This window comes from Lynx rufus, unplaced genomic scaffold, assembly GCF_022079265.1.
Source record: "Lynx rufus isolate CCGP_SWC_20201006 ecotype Redwood Valley unplaced genomic scaffold, mLynRuf1.p SCAF_16, whole genome shotgun sequence".
Lineage (NCBI taxonomy): Eukaryota > Metazoa > Chordata > Mammalia > Carnivora > Felidae > Lynx > Lynx rufus.
In genome coordinates, this window is record NW_025814830.1 from 34,430,291 (window position 1) to 34,447,349 (window position 17,059).

The 17,059-nt window shown below is 41.2% G+C and overlaps 1 protein-coding gene across 2 annotated transcripts in view; it reads right to left on the minus strand.

The window, feature by feature from the left end:
• Window positions 1-3,115, minus strand: part of CDH8 (cadherin 8) — a 347,905-nt gene extending 344,790 nt beyond the window's left edge. For both annotated transcript variants that reach the window (XM_047079229.1, XM_047079228.1), the window contains exon 1: window positions 2,867-3,115. In XM_047079229.1, the coding sequence (XP_046935185.1) occupies window positions 2,867-3,115 (249 nt within the window). The remainder of the gene's footprint in view (window positions 1-2,866) is intronic.
• Window positions 3,116-17,059: the final 13,944 nt, after the last annotated feature.

The window sequence follows — 17,059 nt, forward strand, 5'->3', positions numbered from 1 at the left end:
TGGAACTGTTTGTAGAAATTTCTTCAGAAAGTAAGTTTAACTCTGATTTAACAATTGTGAACTGGCTGGGGTAGACAGGAAAGCAAAGAGCTAATTCATTAAAACGGTCATAAAGACTTGGGAGCATTTTGGTCATTTGAAAATCTTAGGGTTCTCTGACAAGATTTCTGTCCTTCAAAGAAGCATGAATTTCTCAAATATTACTAAGTCACAAATCAATGCTGAAGTCTGCGTGTTTGCTTCTATCTCTATTAATGTAAGGAACAGCGTTAAAATTAGTCATCAGACTCTTACGAATCCAAAGCAAACCCCAATTTAAATACTTTTTCTATGCAGACAAAAATGAGACATCCTGGGTATAGCATGTTTGGTTATTTATATTATACAAAATGCCATCACAGTGATAGGCCTCCATAAAAAGTTAACAGAATTCACATAATTCACCAATTATGCATGGATGCATGTGTACGCAGATCCAGAATTTCCTATAGTAGGAAAACAAATTGCCTGAGGGTTGGGGTAAGTTCTCAATACCCAGAACACTTTTCTGGACTTTACAGGCTCTGCATTCTGTATTCATTAACTCAGTTTTCATTAAGATCAAGGATTTTTAATTTTTTTATTCTTTAAAGATTTTATTTTTAATGTTTTTAATGTTTGTTTATTTTTGAGACAAAGACAGAGCACGAGTGGGGGAGGAGCAGAGAGAAGCGGGGGACACAGAATCTGAAGCAGGCTCCAGGCTCTGAGCTGTCAGCACAGAGCCCAACGTGGAACTCGAACTCACGAACCATGAGAACATGACCTGAGCCGAAACTGGACGCTTTAACTGACTGAGCCACCCAGGCATACCAAAGATTTTATTTTTTAGTAATCTCTACAACCATCATGGGGCTCAAACTCACAACCTTGACATCAAGGGTCTCACGCTTGAGCCAGCCAGTCACCCTTGTATTCAACATTTAAGTGCAAATTATGGTTTCAACACATGGCAACTAGTTACTAAAATGTAATAGGATATGGTGGGTAAAATTATGGCCTTGGGAATCCCCAACTTGATTCAAACTCAGAACTTTTACTAGCTCAATGATCTTGGTTTGCTTTACCAATCCTTCTAAGTCTCAGTTTCTGTACTTAAAAAACAAACCAAAAAACATAATGTTGGTCAAGAAGCCCATATTCAAACCCCACTGGGCCAGATGTGTTTCAAAATTCAGGAATTTCCACATTTGGAAACATATTAAGGTACATAAACTGTATAGTAAGTAACACCCTTAGCAGGGTCTGGGGCAGTACCCTGTATTCAAGCACATTAACATTTCTGCTGGGAATTATATGAATAGTCACAGTAATAGGATGCATTATGACTGTAAATAGCCTCAAGTCAGTTCTGCTACCTGAGTTTGTATTAAACATACAAAAAAAATCTTTCAGAAATTTTTGCATTTTTACATCTGAGAAAAGTAGTGTAGAGCTGTTTTGCACGCATATTTTTTATATGCATATATATACGCACATAAACACATACACATATATACACAGAAAGAGGAGAAAAGCTATTTTTAGACGCAAACAGGATTGTGCCCACAAAGTGCTTTTGTTTGAGTGGTCAATACATAATAAACACTCAATACTGGCTACAGTATGAGCTTCTTCAAGAAAGAGATCATGGTTTTGAAAACGGATATGCTCCAGTATCCCTAGAACAGTGACAGACACATAGAAAGGGCTTAATAAGTATTATTTGATTTACTCATGAGATCTCCTCATCCAGATATCGTTTGTCCAAGTAGACTAACTATACAAAATGAGAAAACATAACCCTTGGAGAATCTCAATTTGCTTTGCAAGACAATAAGGTAGAAGCAGGAATGTATTCAGAAGTTCCTAGTCAAACACAAAGAGTTAACTCAGGTCTTAGAGATCAATATTTAATTCTCCTATTTTTCTAAATCACTGCTTTTGGGAAATGAGTAATATTGGCATGACTCACATCTTAATCTCCCTTATCAGGAAAATCAGCCATTGGTAGGCTTATAATTAGAATTCTACCATGATGTATCAAATTTAATAGAAGCCTATGAACAGTTCTGAGGAATAAATGCATACAGTCTTCAGTACCCATGGTATGATTTTGGAAAAAAAAAAAACTTATCTACAGAAAGAACATTTGTTTAACTTGTCAACGACAAAACAAATGTAAATACCCACACACACATGCACACACACGCCACTAGGTGAAATTTTGATTGTATACATTTGATTCCATCTGACAATGAATGAACTAGTTTCCTATCGCAAATTTTATTGAATTACAGTACAAAGCACTGTTAAACATCCACTCCAAGAATTTCTTTTTCTCCAACCCAGGTTAATGACTAAAACCACAAACAAACCACAGAAAAAAAAGGGGGGGGGGGAAATCTACCTGCAACTGGAGACACATGACCTCAAAACAAAATGAAACAACTAAACATCTTAGGAATCAAGGTTGTAGGAAATTCAAACCGAACAAAAATGTATCCTTCTTCCAAATACTTAAGCTAGAGAAAAAGTTTGCCAAGCAGATTTCTTGTACAAAATGGGAAAGAAAAGTCTGTAGGTACACACATTACACAAGTATTTTGTATCTGAAGGGAGGCAAGTGGTGGGGGAGACGAGCCTTCACCAGAAGAGCAGTCTGTCTACATTTAAGACTGTTACAGTGGGATTAGTCATATTCCTAAAGAAACCAATAGGTAACTAAACTAACCATCTGGCCTAAAGTACTACAGCTAAGTGTGCCAACAATTCTGACAAGTCGGATGTTAAAGATCTAAAGAAGAGAAACAGATCCCGAAATGGGGATCTTAAAAGTGTAGCTTACCCGGCCAACAAGAATCGGTTCAGGTCCAGAAAACTCTTCCAGGACAAACATTTGATTCCAAACCCAGCCTCTTTTGGAGCGGTTCAAAATCCGCTGTTCACTCAGCCTACTTAGTTCCAAAGGGGATCCACTCATTACAACTTGAGACTGATTCATCGGAGCCGTGTAAATGCAAGGGGGAAGAGTAATCCATAATATTATTAATGGAGTCCAGAGATCCAAGAGCATTTCCGCTAGCCGTTCTGGCATGGTCCCACCAGTTAAGCAAATCACCACGAAAATGAGACAATTATTTTTTTTGCCTCCGGTCTGCAGCCATCCAATTCATCATGCAGTGTAGAGCGTTTACTTACAGCTCTGCCACGTGTTTCTAGCACAGGAAACAGACATCATCTAAGCCGCTTTTCTGAGACCACGATCCACTGGCATTCCTTCTCACTGAAATCGCCTGCAAACACAAGGAGAGAGAAAGAGTAAAGGTTCACTCCACCAGGTCTTCCAACAAAACTGCTGCCTTTTAGAAGCACCTAAATGAACAACAGCAGGCATTTCCCCAACTCTCGAGTTAAAAAAGTGGATCTTAGGAGTTAGAATGAGTGGGTCCTTTTATTTGTTAAGCTTTATTTAGATTTTTTTATTTGTACCTATGTTAGTTATCACAAACCGCTTAAGTAACACAAGTTCTTTCCCCTACTTCCTTCCTTCCACCCATCCTTCCTCCCTCCCTCCCTCTCTTCTGATTTAAAAATGGGTTCTAGTTCACTCTATGTTGAGCAGTATAAATAGCCTTTAATAGGTATTTTTTTTTTAATTTACACATGAGATTGGGAAAGGAAATTTCCCATTTTACAGTCTTAGCTGCCACAAAGCATCAGAAGGGATGGTCCAATTCAGGGTGCAGAATGCTATTCTCTGCCAGGATGCTAATAATGAATGAATAAAATTAGAAGTCTCCCAGAGAGAAATTCTGTAATGTCCAGCATGTATGCTATAATCAGGCTGGTGTCAGAGCTCCCATTCTAAATGTACAGTTGAACAGGAGATTTAAATTATGAAAAGCTCCTTTGGGAATGAAATATGGTAAAAATACAATTTTCAATTGAGGAGATTCAGAAAGGGATGGGCAAAAAAAATCCCCCATTACCTGAGGTGTCAAATACATTTTTTTGCTTACCTTCAGTGTGGAAAAATGTGTTTCTTCCCTCTCAAAAAAATTATTTTTAAAGAAAGAATGTTCACTGCAGAACCCAGAGAGAAGCCTTGCTGAATTAGATTAAATGGGAAAATAATTCCTCAGGACACCATGGGGATCAGTTTGGCTCAGGGAATTCATAATGGGGTAGGGAACCTTTCACCTCTAGGTCCTTGGTCCCATTCTGGCTCAGAATGGGAAAGCAAGAAAGTCATTAACATTGGCTGGGCTAGTGAGTGGCCTTAGTGATGCCAGCTGAAATGGCAGACCCAGATTCTGCCGCAAATACAGGCTGTATCAGATCTAACAAGATGGCCAGTGGAATCACCCCACTTGTCACCTTTTGCCCAGGCTCAGCTCAATCTCCGGGACTAGGACGGTACCTCAGGTGGCCCCGCCCCATGACTGCCTAGGGAAAGCACTGCAAACGGCAGTTGTCTGTAAATGGAAGGGAAGAAAAGCTTTCAATAGGAAACCAGCTCAGAGAAAACAGAGCCCAGAACAATATCCTCTGCTTCCCCTGGAACCGCAGCACACAAAAGGAAGAGAAGCCTTTCTTTAAAGCACATTTCCATCATGACCTTCTCTTATTCCAGTGTGAGAAGCAGACCTTTGCAGGCTTCAAATTTAAAACAAGACGGAATTTAAAAGTTCTCAAGAAAAACATCCCCAAGTATTAATCTCTTTCTAAATTGCCCATCCACTGGTCTATTTAACCAGCATTCACAGCATGACCATCACACACCCTGCCCTCTCCTAGACAGGGGGCCTGAACAGTGCTAAAGGAGCACAGTAGTGTGCCACAGGGTTCACCGTGGAGGCAGATAAGCCTGGGTTTGAATCCCAGTTCACACCACTTGAGGTCTCTCTCATGATGCATCAGATACGTAAGTTCCTGAGCTTCAGTTTTCTCTTCTGCAAAATGGCAATAAAAATAATTCCCACTTTCCTCCAGTCAGTAGGGGGAGTCAGAATCAAGATTCTGATAAAGCAGCAGGAACATGTGAAGCACTCACTAAACTGTTTTTCTTAAACCAGACTGTGAGGGTGGTGTTGACACGGTCCATCCCTTTGGGAGGCTTTGGTTAAAAAGTCAAATGAAAGAGCAGAGACTTAAGCCACATGACCTCTATGGCAGGAGAAGGTAAGGTCCAAGAGGGACACAAAGCACTCAAAAATCTTCCAGAAGGTGGGATGGGAGAAGGCAAAGGTGTTGCCGGGGAGGAAAGGCTGGACCTTATCACAAAGTAGTTGAGACCTATCCTGTCCACATAGCCTCACTCTAAATTCTTCTCGGGAAAAAGTGTATATTCTCTCCAAATTCACCTTCTATAAGACAGAACATCCCTGAATGCTCAAAACCCATGCATGCCCTTCTCGTGGCCAGAGAACTACAAAGACAAGAAGGCTAAGTGGGTTGTGATTTTCCTCCAGCATCAGCCTGTCTGGGGATTGAATTCTAGTTTAAAAAACTGCATTTACTAGTGGGGGCCAACTACCAACAATAACAACAATTATAAGAATACCTAAATGGTTTATTTTGAGGATTAGAAGAGGTAGTCTTGTTAAAGCAATTAGAAAAGGCTAGAGCGTACAGTTATTTTTAAACTGTGCCAAATAACTCTGCAAGTATATTCTGGCATCTGTTCTGTTGTTGATGATTCTGGGATAAGAAAGCTTAATCCGATACTCATAATAGACACTTCCTTCATGGAAGCCATCCACTGGCAGCCAGGATGAAATGTGACATGAGAGGTACTGCACCCAAACTTACCAAAATCGGGTAAAAAGTGATAACAAACCCTGAAGTAATTGTACACCATGGCACACCTTTGTTAGTTAGAAAGGATGCATTAATAAAGGAATAGATGCATAGCCCAAAATACCACCCATTAACGCAGTATCTTAGAGCTGGATAAATCTTACTGCACACTGTTTCATTCAAAACTGAGGCACAGAAAAGTTAAACAGCATGCCCCGAAAAATACCTCCAGTAAGGAGCAGATCATTATTTGAATCTAGGTAATCTACTTCCAAAATTCTCATTCTTTACCATGTCTCTCGTTATATAAACACTGATGAGTGTATTCTGACGGTCAACAGGCAATCAGGTCAATGCTCTTCTCATCAGGAAGCAAAGAGTCCAATGGGTACAGACTAACAAAGATATACTTACAATATTTAGTGAAATGCAGGCTGAGAAGGGTTACAGAAATACAGAGCGATGGTATGCCACTCATCTTCACAGCATTAAAAAAAAAAAAAAAAAGGCTTCCTGGAGGAAGTGACATCTAAGCGTTGAGAAGCAAGCAATTTCCCAACTGAGGAGGAGTTAGGTGTGAAAGGGCATTTAAGTCAGGCAATGCACAGGAACTAGACCACCGATTAATCCAGCATCCTGGGTAGTCTGCAAATCATTACTTACCAGATCATTCAATCCATGATCTGCTCTCCACCCACCAAATTCATCCTACACATGGTCTCCACAGAGTACCTGTCAAATAGGGTACCCTCTACTCTGCCAGTTCTCTGTGAAGCAAAGAGCATGTTGGATTTCTCCAAGGCTTTGAGGAATAGAAGTATTTTCCATCCTACAGACAGGGTATGGGAAACATATGAGTGCTATTCCAATCTGATTCCTCATTTTTCACAGAAAGGAGGAATGATTTGGTCGGTGGCCAATAGCTGGTGGCAGAGCTCTGGAGAGAAATTATCCTAACTCTATTGGGATGAAGGGAAACTCTCCTTCATCCACATTGGTCATTTCTACTACCCCCCCCCCCCCCCGCACAGAATTTCTAGCACAGTCATATACCCCTCCCTCAGACAGCCAAATTCTTAAATTACTTGTACTATTAAATTTAAAATGTGAGTTTTTCTAATACCTATTTTAAAATGGCAAACCAATGTTATTTGTTACAAAGAGATTAACAGTAAACACTTAGACAGTGTTTGGGTAATATTAAATCATCAACTCATACACACATATTTGTATGTATATGGTAAATCAAGACTACACACATATATACATATTATATGTACACACACAGCTATGTATTTACATCTACTCTTCAAAATAACTCTAATGTAAGTATTATCACTTTATTATCATCATTCCCATTTTATGGATAAGCAAACTGAAGCACAGAGAGACTGGTATTTTAAGTAATGTTTTATTTTCTCTTAACTAGACACTGGCAAAGCCTGAGGTCATCTGTCTCCGATAAAAAGGAAAATCAACAGTTAGAGGCAAGGATATGCTGTTAAATATTTAAGTGGCTCTCGAAAGAAAGAATCCTTGATTTATGATTTCCATAATGTAAATACTTCCACCAATTTCAAGCTCTCGCTGTGGCCACTAACAAGTTCTGGCATTTCCTGAAAATTTAACAATGGGCTCTGGTAAATGTAGTAAGTCCTCTCCACAACACCCCTGGGGGTGCTTCTCAAACCTTCATATGCATACAAATCCTCAGGAAACCTGGCCAAAATGCAGATAATAACCCAGTAAATGGAGGGTGGGGGCCTGGGACTTCGTATGGATTTGAGGACCAGAGTCTGAGAAGCCTGGGGTTGGAGCAAATGAGACCACTTCCCAACTCAGACCTTCTCCTTAAAATAACAAAGGATTTAGCAGCGTGGTGAGAAGGTTTTTCCTCCCAGGCCCACGCAGGGCTCACCCTCACTGTGCCTACAGGAGTACATACACACATCAGACTTTGGGAATCCCTGCACTGGTGTGAATATATGAGATTTGTATGATGTCATAATACCATCCCCCCCAACACACACACACACACACACACACACACACACACTACTTTATGCAAGGCTCTGGTAAAACTGTGCCACTAACTGGAGTATTCACAGGCACAAATGTGCTATCAGGGGGGTGGTGAGACTTGGCCTTCCATTCAGCGAAGTCTGCCTTAGAGAGTCTTCACTTGGAGACAAATGAGCTTCTACTGTGACAATTAGAACCATACTATTTATATTGCTTTCACCTCTGCCACAAGCAGAGGTAATGTCCTCTTTGATGATTAGAAAATAGCTTTATAGGAATTCTTGAGATGCAACCAAATGTGATGTCACTGTTATCAGAATTAATAAACATCGTGAAGAGTAACTCATACACAAACTGCTTAAGTCTATGCAAGGAAGAAGAAATTGAGCAAGGTTGTAAAGCTTGGGTAAAAAATCAATTTATTTTTAGATTTTCCAACCACAGTACGTATGTCTGGCCAAGCAATCCACTTTATTATAATGCTGTTGCATTGATTTACACCCAGAGAGTGAGATGAAGAGATTTTACAGTCTCTCTGGAATTCTTACAAGTAAGAAAGTCTTTAGAATTTTCCCCATAAGAAAATATCTTCTCTTGGGTAACATACTTACAATCTGACTTTTCATTCATACACATATTTTAGACACCTTTCTAATTACAGCCTGGATGTTACTCTGCTGACCCCAACATTTTTTTACGGTGAACTTATTTAAGGTGGTCAATTCTCAGGTATGTTAAGTCATTATGCAAAAATATACTCCACCATCAATTTTGTGAACAAGGTAGACTAAAGTTCTAAACAATAAGCCGCACACCAATAGGTGAAGTCTAAAATAAAAATGGGTTTTTACAGACACTTTAGGATTCAATCCAGCAGATTATTGTGGTTGACAGGAAATTATGCTTTTATTATCCACCAGGCTCAGTAGCCACAATATTTCATAGAAGCAAAAATGACACATAAGACCAGAGAGTTTCTATTAAAAATGTTTCTGACCTTGAATTTAGAACCATTAGCAGGCTGCTTCAAAACAGGTAAATGCACATTGAATTCAAAGTGGTGTTTCAGAAACACAGATGGGGTATGAGATTCAGCTTGTGGCCCAGTGCAATTCACGCCAAACGCTGGATGACTGGAACGGAACAGGCACAGATATATTTGGGGTTTAGAGAGGGATGGTACTTGCATGCATCCAAATACAATTCAGGAGAGTCATCTTTCCTAAAGCCTTCCGAATTCCCTGACCAGATTCCCGTCGCATAACAGGATTCTAATTTTGTTTTTGTTTTAAACACACACACACACACACACACACACACACACACACACACACCCTATTTATCTCCCCATCAGCCACAACCCTCTAATCATCTTTCCTTGGTCTCCTACCATATCCTTAATCCAGCTATTATTCTATTCAAAAGCACGTATCTTTTGCTTATTTTGCCACCCAGAACACCTGCCAAATCCATTCTGCTGCCATTGGCACGTGACTCTTTTTCTTTAGTTTTCATGAAGTTTAATCATTATTGGTTACCTTGGCAAAAATAAATGCCTTCTCCTTTCCCAAGGAGTCAGAACTTTGTTCTACACACAGAGCACAGAAGCATTTCTATTTGTTAGGGAAATTTCAGCATGGGGTGACTAGGTCTGTGACAAAGACAAGGTCAAAATAAGGCCCCTTTCTAGTGTTATAGACCCAGACCTTCATTTAGGAAAACTTTCTTGAAATCATAAGGTTAAGATATTGAAGATGAATCTATTCTGTCAGACTCTTAAGACAGAAGTGTACTGAGATCATCTCAAAAAAATGAACACAAGTTCCATGTATCCCTTGCTAATTATAGACACAGTAGTGTCAGGCAGTGATTTCTCAGGGCTATTCTAAATACCTCCTTCTCCATTTGAAAGCCCCATCTATTGCTGTCTTTAAGTAACGTGCTCAAAGTTTAATAGAGACCTAGGAGTGAAAACAATGTGTTCGCGTTTTGTTGGAGGAGGTCATTGTGAAGATGTGACCACCAGTGGATCAGAGAGCTGGCGCAGGAATTTTTATCCCATCCCTATTCCTGGACCTACATTCTACCCACTGTTCTCTCACTACGAGTCATTTCAAGGACTCAGCTTTGAGGGATTAAGATGTTGGTGAGTCCATCTGGACTAAATACGTGACTGAACCCCATGGAGGCCTCTATTTAACACCTTAAGATTCTAGTGCACAGATGCGGAGATCTCATCGTGTGACCACCTGAGAGAAAGCCTCATATCTGAGTTCCCTTGTTTATTAACACTGCCACCTACCAGTCAGGAGTGTCTCACATCTTTCTTTGGCAACTCCGTGCCCTCTGTATATGGAGGCCAATTTCAAAGTTCACTCTGGGAACTCCCAAGGTTGTGAACCAAGACCCTTTAAATCACAGTAACCAATAGAAATCAATTTTACTCTTGCCCAATTGTAGTGTAGCTGAGCTGTGAAAAGCTCCACGGCACAGGTGATGAAACATCGAGTTTGGAGTTGGAAATAGTTTGAATTACTATTCTATCACTCATAAGGTACGGGGAGATGTATCTCAATTATGACAAATAAGGGAACTGATGCTCTGTTTCATACTCTCTAACTTGAGGGACAGTGGAAAAAAAATAAGTGAATGTACATAAAACTCTATCAATAAAGCAATGATAGCTACTATTTACTGAAAATTCCATGTACTTAACAAAGACTTTTGATTGATATTTAAAAAAATTATTTCAATTTCTTGCTGTGTACCTCAATGGGGACTATCCCAGCGTTCTATTTAGAACAGGTAATAAAATAACCTTTCCCAACTCTTGTTGTTTTGTTTTTTTTTAAATGGCAGAAACCATGTTGGATACGAATAAAATAGCACTTTATAAATAGCTTTCCCTGCCCACAGCTAACACACAACTAATGACTTCAAATAGTTTTATTAAGCTGCTAAAGGGCAGGATTTTTAGTCCCCTCCCAAGAGCCAACCATGTCTCTTTCCATTGAAGACATAGCATTGTCCCTTCACTATTTTCTGCAGACAGGACAACACACAAGCACTAAACATCCACATGGGACCTATTCCTCCCTTTGTAACCACTCAAAGAAAAACATGGGCTGCTACATCCTATTGTACAATTGCACTACAGCCAAACTTCACTCGATGACAAACGTTTCATTGGCCGGGTACTGCTACCAAAAAAAAAAAAAAAAAAAAAAAAAAATTCTGTTGCTTTTCATCATCATCTACCTTCCTATGAGAATGGTCAAAGTGAGGAGTCCCCACTAACTCAGAAATGAGGCCAAAATGATCTCTCAACACTACTCAGAAGGCTGCTGAGAGAAGATAATGCTACGAGATTGTCAGGTTGTATCTTCTTTCAAAAGTATTCAACAACTGGTTTCCATTCACTTCAGCACTACTGGTGATAGCTGAAAATCACAAGCTCTCGCTTCTTGCTTAAGTCATGCAGAAATGGTTAAAATCAGTTATATCACATAACCAAGGCTACAGAGTCTGTAATACTAAAACTGAAATGCAGCCAAGTATCCCAGCATATTAAGTCAAGATTCTGCCAATTAGATTATACTGTGTAGTAACCATCCTTACAAGTGCACCTTACTGTCATTCTTTCATGTTTCAAAGACTTTATAGCTTAAAAACCACCCACTGACACGGTTACCATGAACTACGAACACAGTTGATAGATGGGTAGACAGATAACAAGAAATCATTTGACAAAAGTAATACTGAGATACAACAGAATACATAGGTCATGACAATTAACGTATTTATATGAGTTCTAAAATCAGTACAATCTTCACCAACTATATTTGAGTCAAACTCAGACAAACACAAATATGCCCTACCACTTTAATAAAAATAAGTATAAATTAATGGTTTTTCATTTTTGAGCACCCCCAGTAGGAAGATGGAAATACTTCAACACACAAAATTAAATTCTGTTTGTCAAGCTGAAACAGCAATAGAGAAATAAAGAATGGAATGTGTCCTTGTAATTTTTATAACAAGTTCGGAAGATGAGGTTGCATGTATAAGAAAAGTATTCCCTTATGATATTCATATCACTCCCTCACCTACTTATTTCATGTTATTTGTGTCACATCAGAAATCAAATAGTCACATTTTATGCATTAATCTATCTAGAAAGAAACAATGCATGGAAAATGTTATCGGTAATAGAACATGAAGGTACTATAAAATTTTCACTTAATGACATACATAGAATACAATTCCACTTAATATTCCTTTGCAGTATATTCAACATGCTTAAAATGTAAATAAATCTATTCACAGAAATACCTTATCATGGCAAACACAGTATTTTTTTTCCATTGTGTACATGTGAGTGCCAGGTATCCTGCTGATTAACGCAATATAGAAGAGTATAGAATGGTCTTCTAAGATGTTCTGACTTGCAATTCACATAAGGTTAATATGAACTGTTCCATTCAAATACAAAATATACTAAAGAGAAGCAAAGGAGGGAGGGGAAGGAAGGAGCAAAAGAGGGAAAGTTCTTCCCTTCATTATTTTATACATTTCCCCACTAAGGGAAAGGTATGGACACTGAGTTACACATGCAACACTTCAGAATTTAGTGTGTTTTCCCCAATAAAACACTACTTTGCATCCCATATAGGTTAGCAGCATTCTTGGTATAAGTCTGGTCTTGATTTTGCAAGTGAGGTTTATAATCATAATACTGGATTTTGGGTAGGATTATATCCCACCCCATCCTTTACTGAGAATCTCCTAGTAAAGGAAGAGAGGGCAGTCTTTGTTCATTGTTGATGCATTAAATAAATGTTTGCAGAGCACTAACTCTGTGCTTGCCCTCAACTAACCATCATTTCAACATTTGCAACTGTCTTTGGCAGAGAGAATAGGAAAGTAAAGTTTGAAGGTTTTAAGTACAAGTGTTATTCTTTTATGATGTTTTCCAAAGAAAGACAGAAAACCACATCTATTTCAACTATTAATAAAACTTAAAAACAAGACTTCTAAAGGCAAGAAGGTAGATGATATTTATTATAAGGAAAAGCATATGACATTTAAAACTCGGGAAATAAAAGCTTGGGACATGATAGAAAAAGGAAACAGTATTGGCCCTGGTGCTTTGCCATGAAGTAACTCTGGAGACTTAGCTAGAGGCAGCATATGGGAGCAGCAGCTGAATGGCATCCCTTGAACTTATTTCCTTTCTGACCTTTCGAAGTTGCCAGGTTCAACTAATTTTCTCCTCATGGTTATATCTGAAGCAGGTTCCAGAGGCAAGAACCAACGGTTCAGCAGAAATAGATTGCTCATCGCAACTTTCTATGGGAATTAAATGAGAAAAGCCTAATCGCTCTTTGGTTAATTAAGCCCCACTAATTCAGATGACAGCCTTATTCCATCAAAATAATATTTTATTTCACAAATACACATCTGTGGCATTCTGGAGAAAAAAAATTCCAGCACTGCAAAAAGATATTAAAAAAAAAAAAAAAAAAGACTGGTCAATATACAAATTCAGAAAGCCAGGGTGGTGGGGTGCAAATCAAACCATCCAAGGCAGATGAAATGGCAAAGGGAACATGATAAAAATCCTCATACTTGAACCAATACATAAGTTAGTTATCTGGGCACATTTTGAAGTTTTCTACAAGTAAATTTTGTGTATGTGTGTACCACACCTAATACGGAGCAACCAGGACCGGCCAGGGTTGAATTCTTACACTCTGCATGCAGGTGGTGTTTAATACACCAAAGTTAGGAGCCTTTTCCTAAACTAAAAAGCAAAATATGATCATTTCAGCTGTGAGTGCAACAATGCTGAAAACAACGGGGGAAGAAAACTTCATCTTTTTCCTGCTTCTCCAAGTAACTTTTTAGGCAATATAAAATGACTGATACCACTATCCACAGCATCACTGAGCACGCTACTTCCAAAACAAAGTCTTGAGACTTTAGACTCCATCTATAATTAAAAGGCTACTCTGATCATGCTTGCTCCTTGATTTGTCAAACACAAAACTTGGCTGATAAACCAGAAAAGTGTGGTTGGAAATATAAATTGAATATCATTTTACCCCTGAAAAGCTTCTGGCTTTGCATGGAAATTTTGCTCAGATTGGAATGTTGATAGAGCTGTGAGGTGTGCCACCTTGAGTAGAAAAATAAAGATTTTTTTTCTTAAAGCATTAATTTACTTATAATATGGTTTTCTGGACAGTTGCCAAGTAGGGATTCTAACTTCTGGATGATTGCTCCTTTCTCCTCACTAACGAACAATGAAAGGATACTGGAAAGCAAAACCTTTAAGTACAACTTCTTGAATAGAATCATTATACCCTGATTCTTGGGAGTTCCCATGCTTTGCTCCAAAATCCGATGCTCCCGGCTAACCAGCATCCTAAGACCTTAAATCTGTGCACAGTGTACACAGAAATGTTGTATCACGAATATGCTCATACAACAGCCTTTACAAATGCCTTCTCACGTGGTCTATTCCAGCCTGCTGAGCATATTTTATGGGCTGTTTGTTTTTACATTGAGCATACCACCATTGGCTACTTAAGTGTGTTCAGTGCTAAACTAAGGGGCTGCCTTAGATGAATTCGGTCTGGACCAGAGTTCTACACAATACCCAAATAAAGTTATTTTCAGGTTAAAGACCTCCTATCCTTTAGAGAGAATATCCTTTACAGCAGCAAACGCTGCTGCTATTCTAGGGAAGGCTGCTATAAAATTGCTCTTCACTGAAATTCAGAGCACCTTCAAGAACTCAAAAATGCATCCTGCGCAGCAAAAATGCAGCCAAAAAATGTTGAGTCTTGCATGTAGAGATTTACCTATCAAGAATCTCGAGAGTTTTGGGAATCTGGGGATTTTAAAGCCGAAGTGATTCTTAACAGTAATAATAACTAGAAATACAAGATCTAGGTTGCAGGGGAGAAAGATTCAAAGTTTAAGTGACAGCATTACACCACAAATTTTGGAGAACATTAGCCAGCATCTCTAAAATATATAGCCCATTCGTGATGGACATGGGATACCTTGACACTCATTTGGGTGGCAGGGGGAACAAACAATGAGGAAGACGAAATGCCACTCAACAGCCCTGAATGAAGCAATCCCAGAGTTGCTGGGAAAGCTCTTCTCTGTTTTCAGAGATTTTTCTCAACTCCAAGCCCTCTTTAGAGTCCAGAAAAAAAAAAAAATCTATCAAAGGGGATGGTTTAAAAGCTGCAACTGCTCCAGCATGAAATGAGTATGTGATGGGGAGCTTCCAATCTGCTAAAGAATTATAGAATATTATTAGTGTTATTATTTAATAAGAGGGTTAATCCTTGAATTTCTTTCAGCCACAGAGCTCAGGGAAGTGGAAAACATGTCTGGACAGGAAGATTATGGAGAACTCCCTTTGAGGGGAGAAAAATGCAGCCCTTAGAGAACATCCTTCAAAGGTATCAGGCCTGTCTGTAAAAGAATCTCTGTCTCCCTCGCTCTTTGTTACACACACACACACACACACACACACACACACACAGATAAAATCCCTGCAAAACTGGACACAGCTGATGAAAGGCAACAGCCGGGCAGAAATTTCAGTTGTGTTTAGCCTAAAAGACGGGGCTCATTTTGCATGCAGTCAAGTACAGCGGCGAGGTTGAATGGATGGAAAATCCCACTCTCGAATCTTACATAAATATCTCTTTCCCACATAGTTTTCCAGTTGAAAAGCTCCCATAATGAAGCAGAGGTGACAGCCCAGGGAGCGTTGTTAACCATTGAGACGGCTGTCAGGAGAACTGTAGGGCGGACAGGCGCTTCACAACCGCCCCAACCCACCCGGGTCCCTCCTACCCGCTCCGCAATGGTACCCGACCCGAGAGGGCAGTGCTGGCGTACCTTCTCCGAAGCCCCCTCCTTCCCATTGTCAGCCCGCAAGCTGCGTGAAGCCAGGTGAAACCCAGCAGCCGGCTGATCTGATTAGCAGCTCCGGCGCGCTAAGGGATTGTCGGATCGTGCCTCTTCAAGAGGAAACTCTTGTGGAATCTTCAGGAAAGGGTGGTAAAGTTGCAAGGACCTTTCCTGCCTCCCGCTGCCTCGGCTACAAGCCCCGTTCTCTAACTGGAGCTGAAGTGAGCAGCTGACAGCCTGATTTGCCATGACGGACTGATGCTGTGCGTTCGCAACAATAAACAATTCATGTTGTTTGATTTCCAAGATTTAGCAACCCAAGCAAACAGCTGCCATCTCGGCTCGCGGAGGCCAACGGCTGGCCCTTGACGAGCGGCCGGCTCAGTGCCTGCGGGGAAGGGTCAACGGTAACAAAACTTTGAGGTTCCTGCCACATTGTGTGGGGAGAGCTTTGGTCTGGGAGAGAAGGGAAGCGGAGAGAACTGCGGATACCTGTTGGCATCAGCAGGTGTTCGGCGTCCCCCAGCCCTGGCTGGAACCCGGTAGGAGGGGAGGAGGTCCCTTACGAACCTGTTACGCGCTGGCAGAAGCCAGGCGAGAGCCCTCTAGGCCGGCGAGCAAGGCGGCCCGCCCCCCGAGTGTCGGCGGATAGGGAGCAGGGAGAAGGCACAAAGCGCAGCCGCCTGCCCTGCCGGGCGATGGGGAGAGGGTTCGGAGTCTTCGGCTCGGGGGGCCTCTGTGAGCGCGGGCTCGCCAAGGACAGTGCCTCTGGGCGTCCTGCCGGGGTTCGGTACAGGGGCTTGGCCGCTGCAGAGCCGCGGGGCGGCCCGAGAGCCAGCAAGTTTGCAGCGGGCACCACGCCTCGTAGGCTGGAGCAGCCACTTGTAGGAAAGCCCTGCGCCGGGGAGGGGGGCTCTCCGCTGCTGGGTCGCGGCCCGCGGCCCCAAGGCAGGGGTCTCCCTCCCTGTCCCCGGGGTGAGGGGGGGGGGAAGGGGCAGCAAAGGGGCAGCCCCGGTCCCTGCGCCTTCTTTCCTCTCGGGCTCGCACCCTCCTCACCCCCGCCGCGGGTGTTGCCCATTCCATTCTCCGCACGGACCCCGCAGTGAAGGCGCGCGGCTGCAGCGTCGCCTGCCTGCCGGCCTGGCGAGGCGGCGAAATCGCCAGGCGACCGCAGAGATGGAGACTGGCAGGAAGACTAAAGGGGCACAGGCTGCTTGCTACTCCCCAGGACCTACTGTTACAACAGTTTGCCAAATCGTCAGAGCCCTGAGGTGGCCCC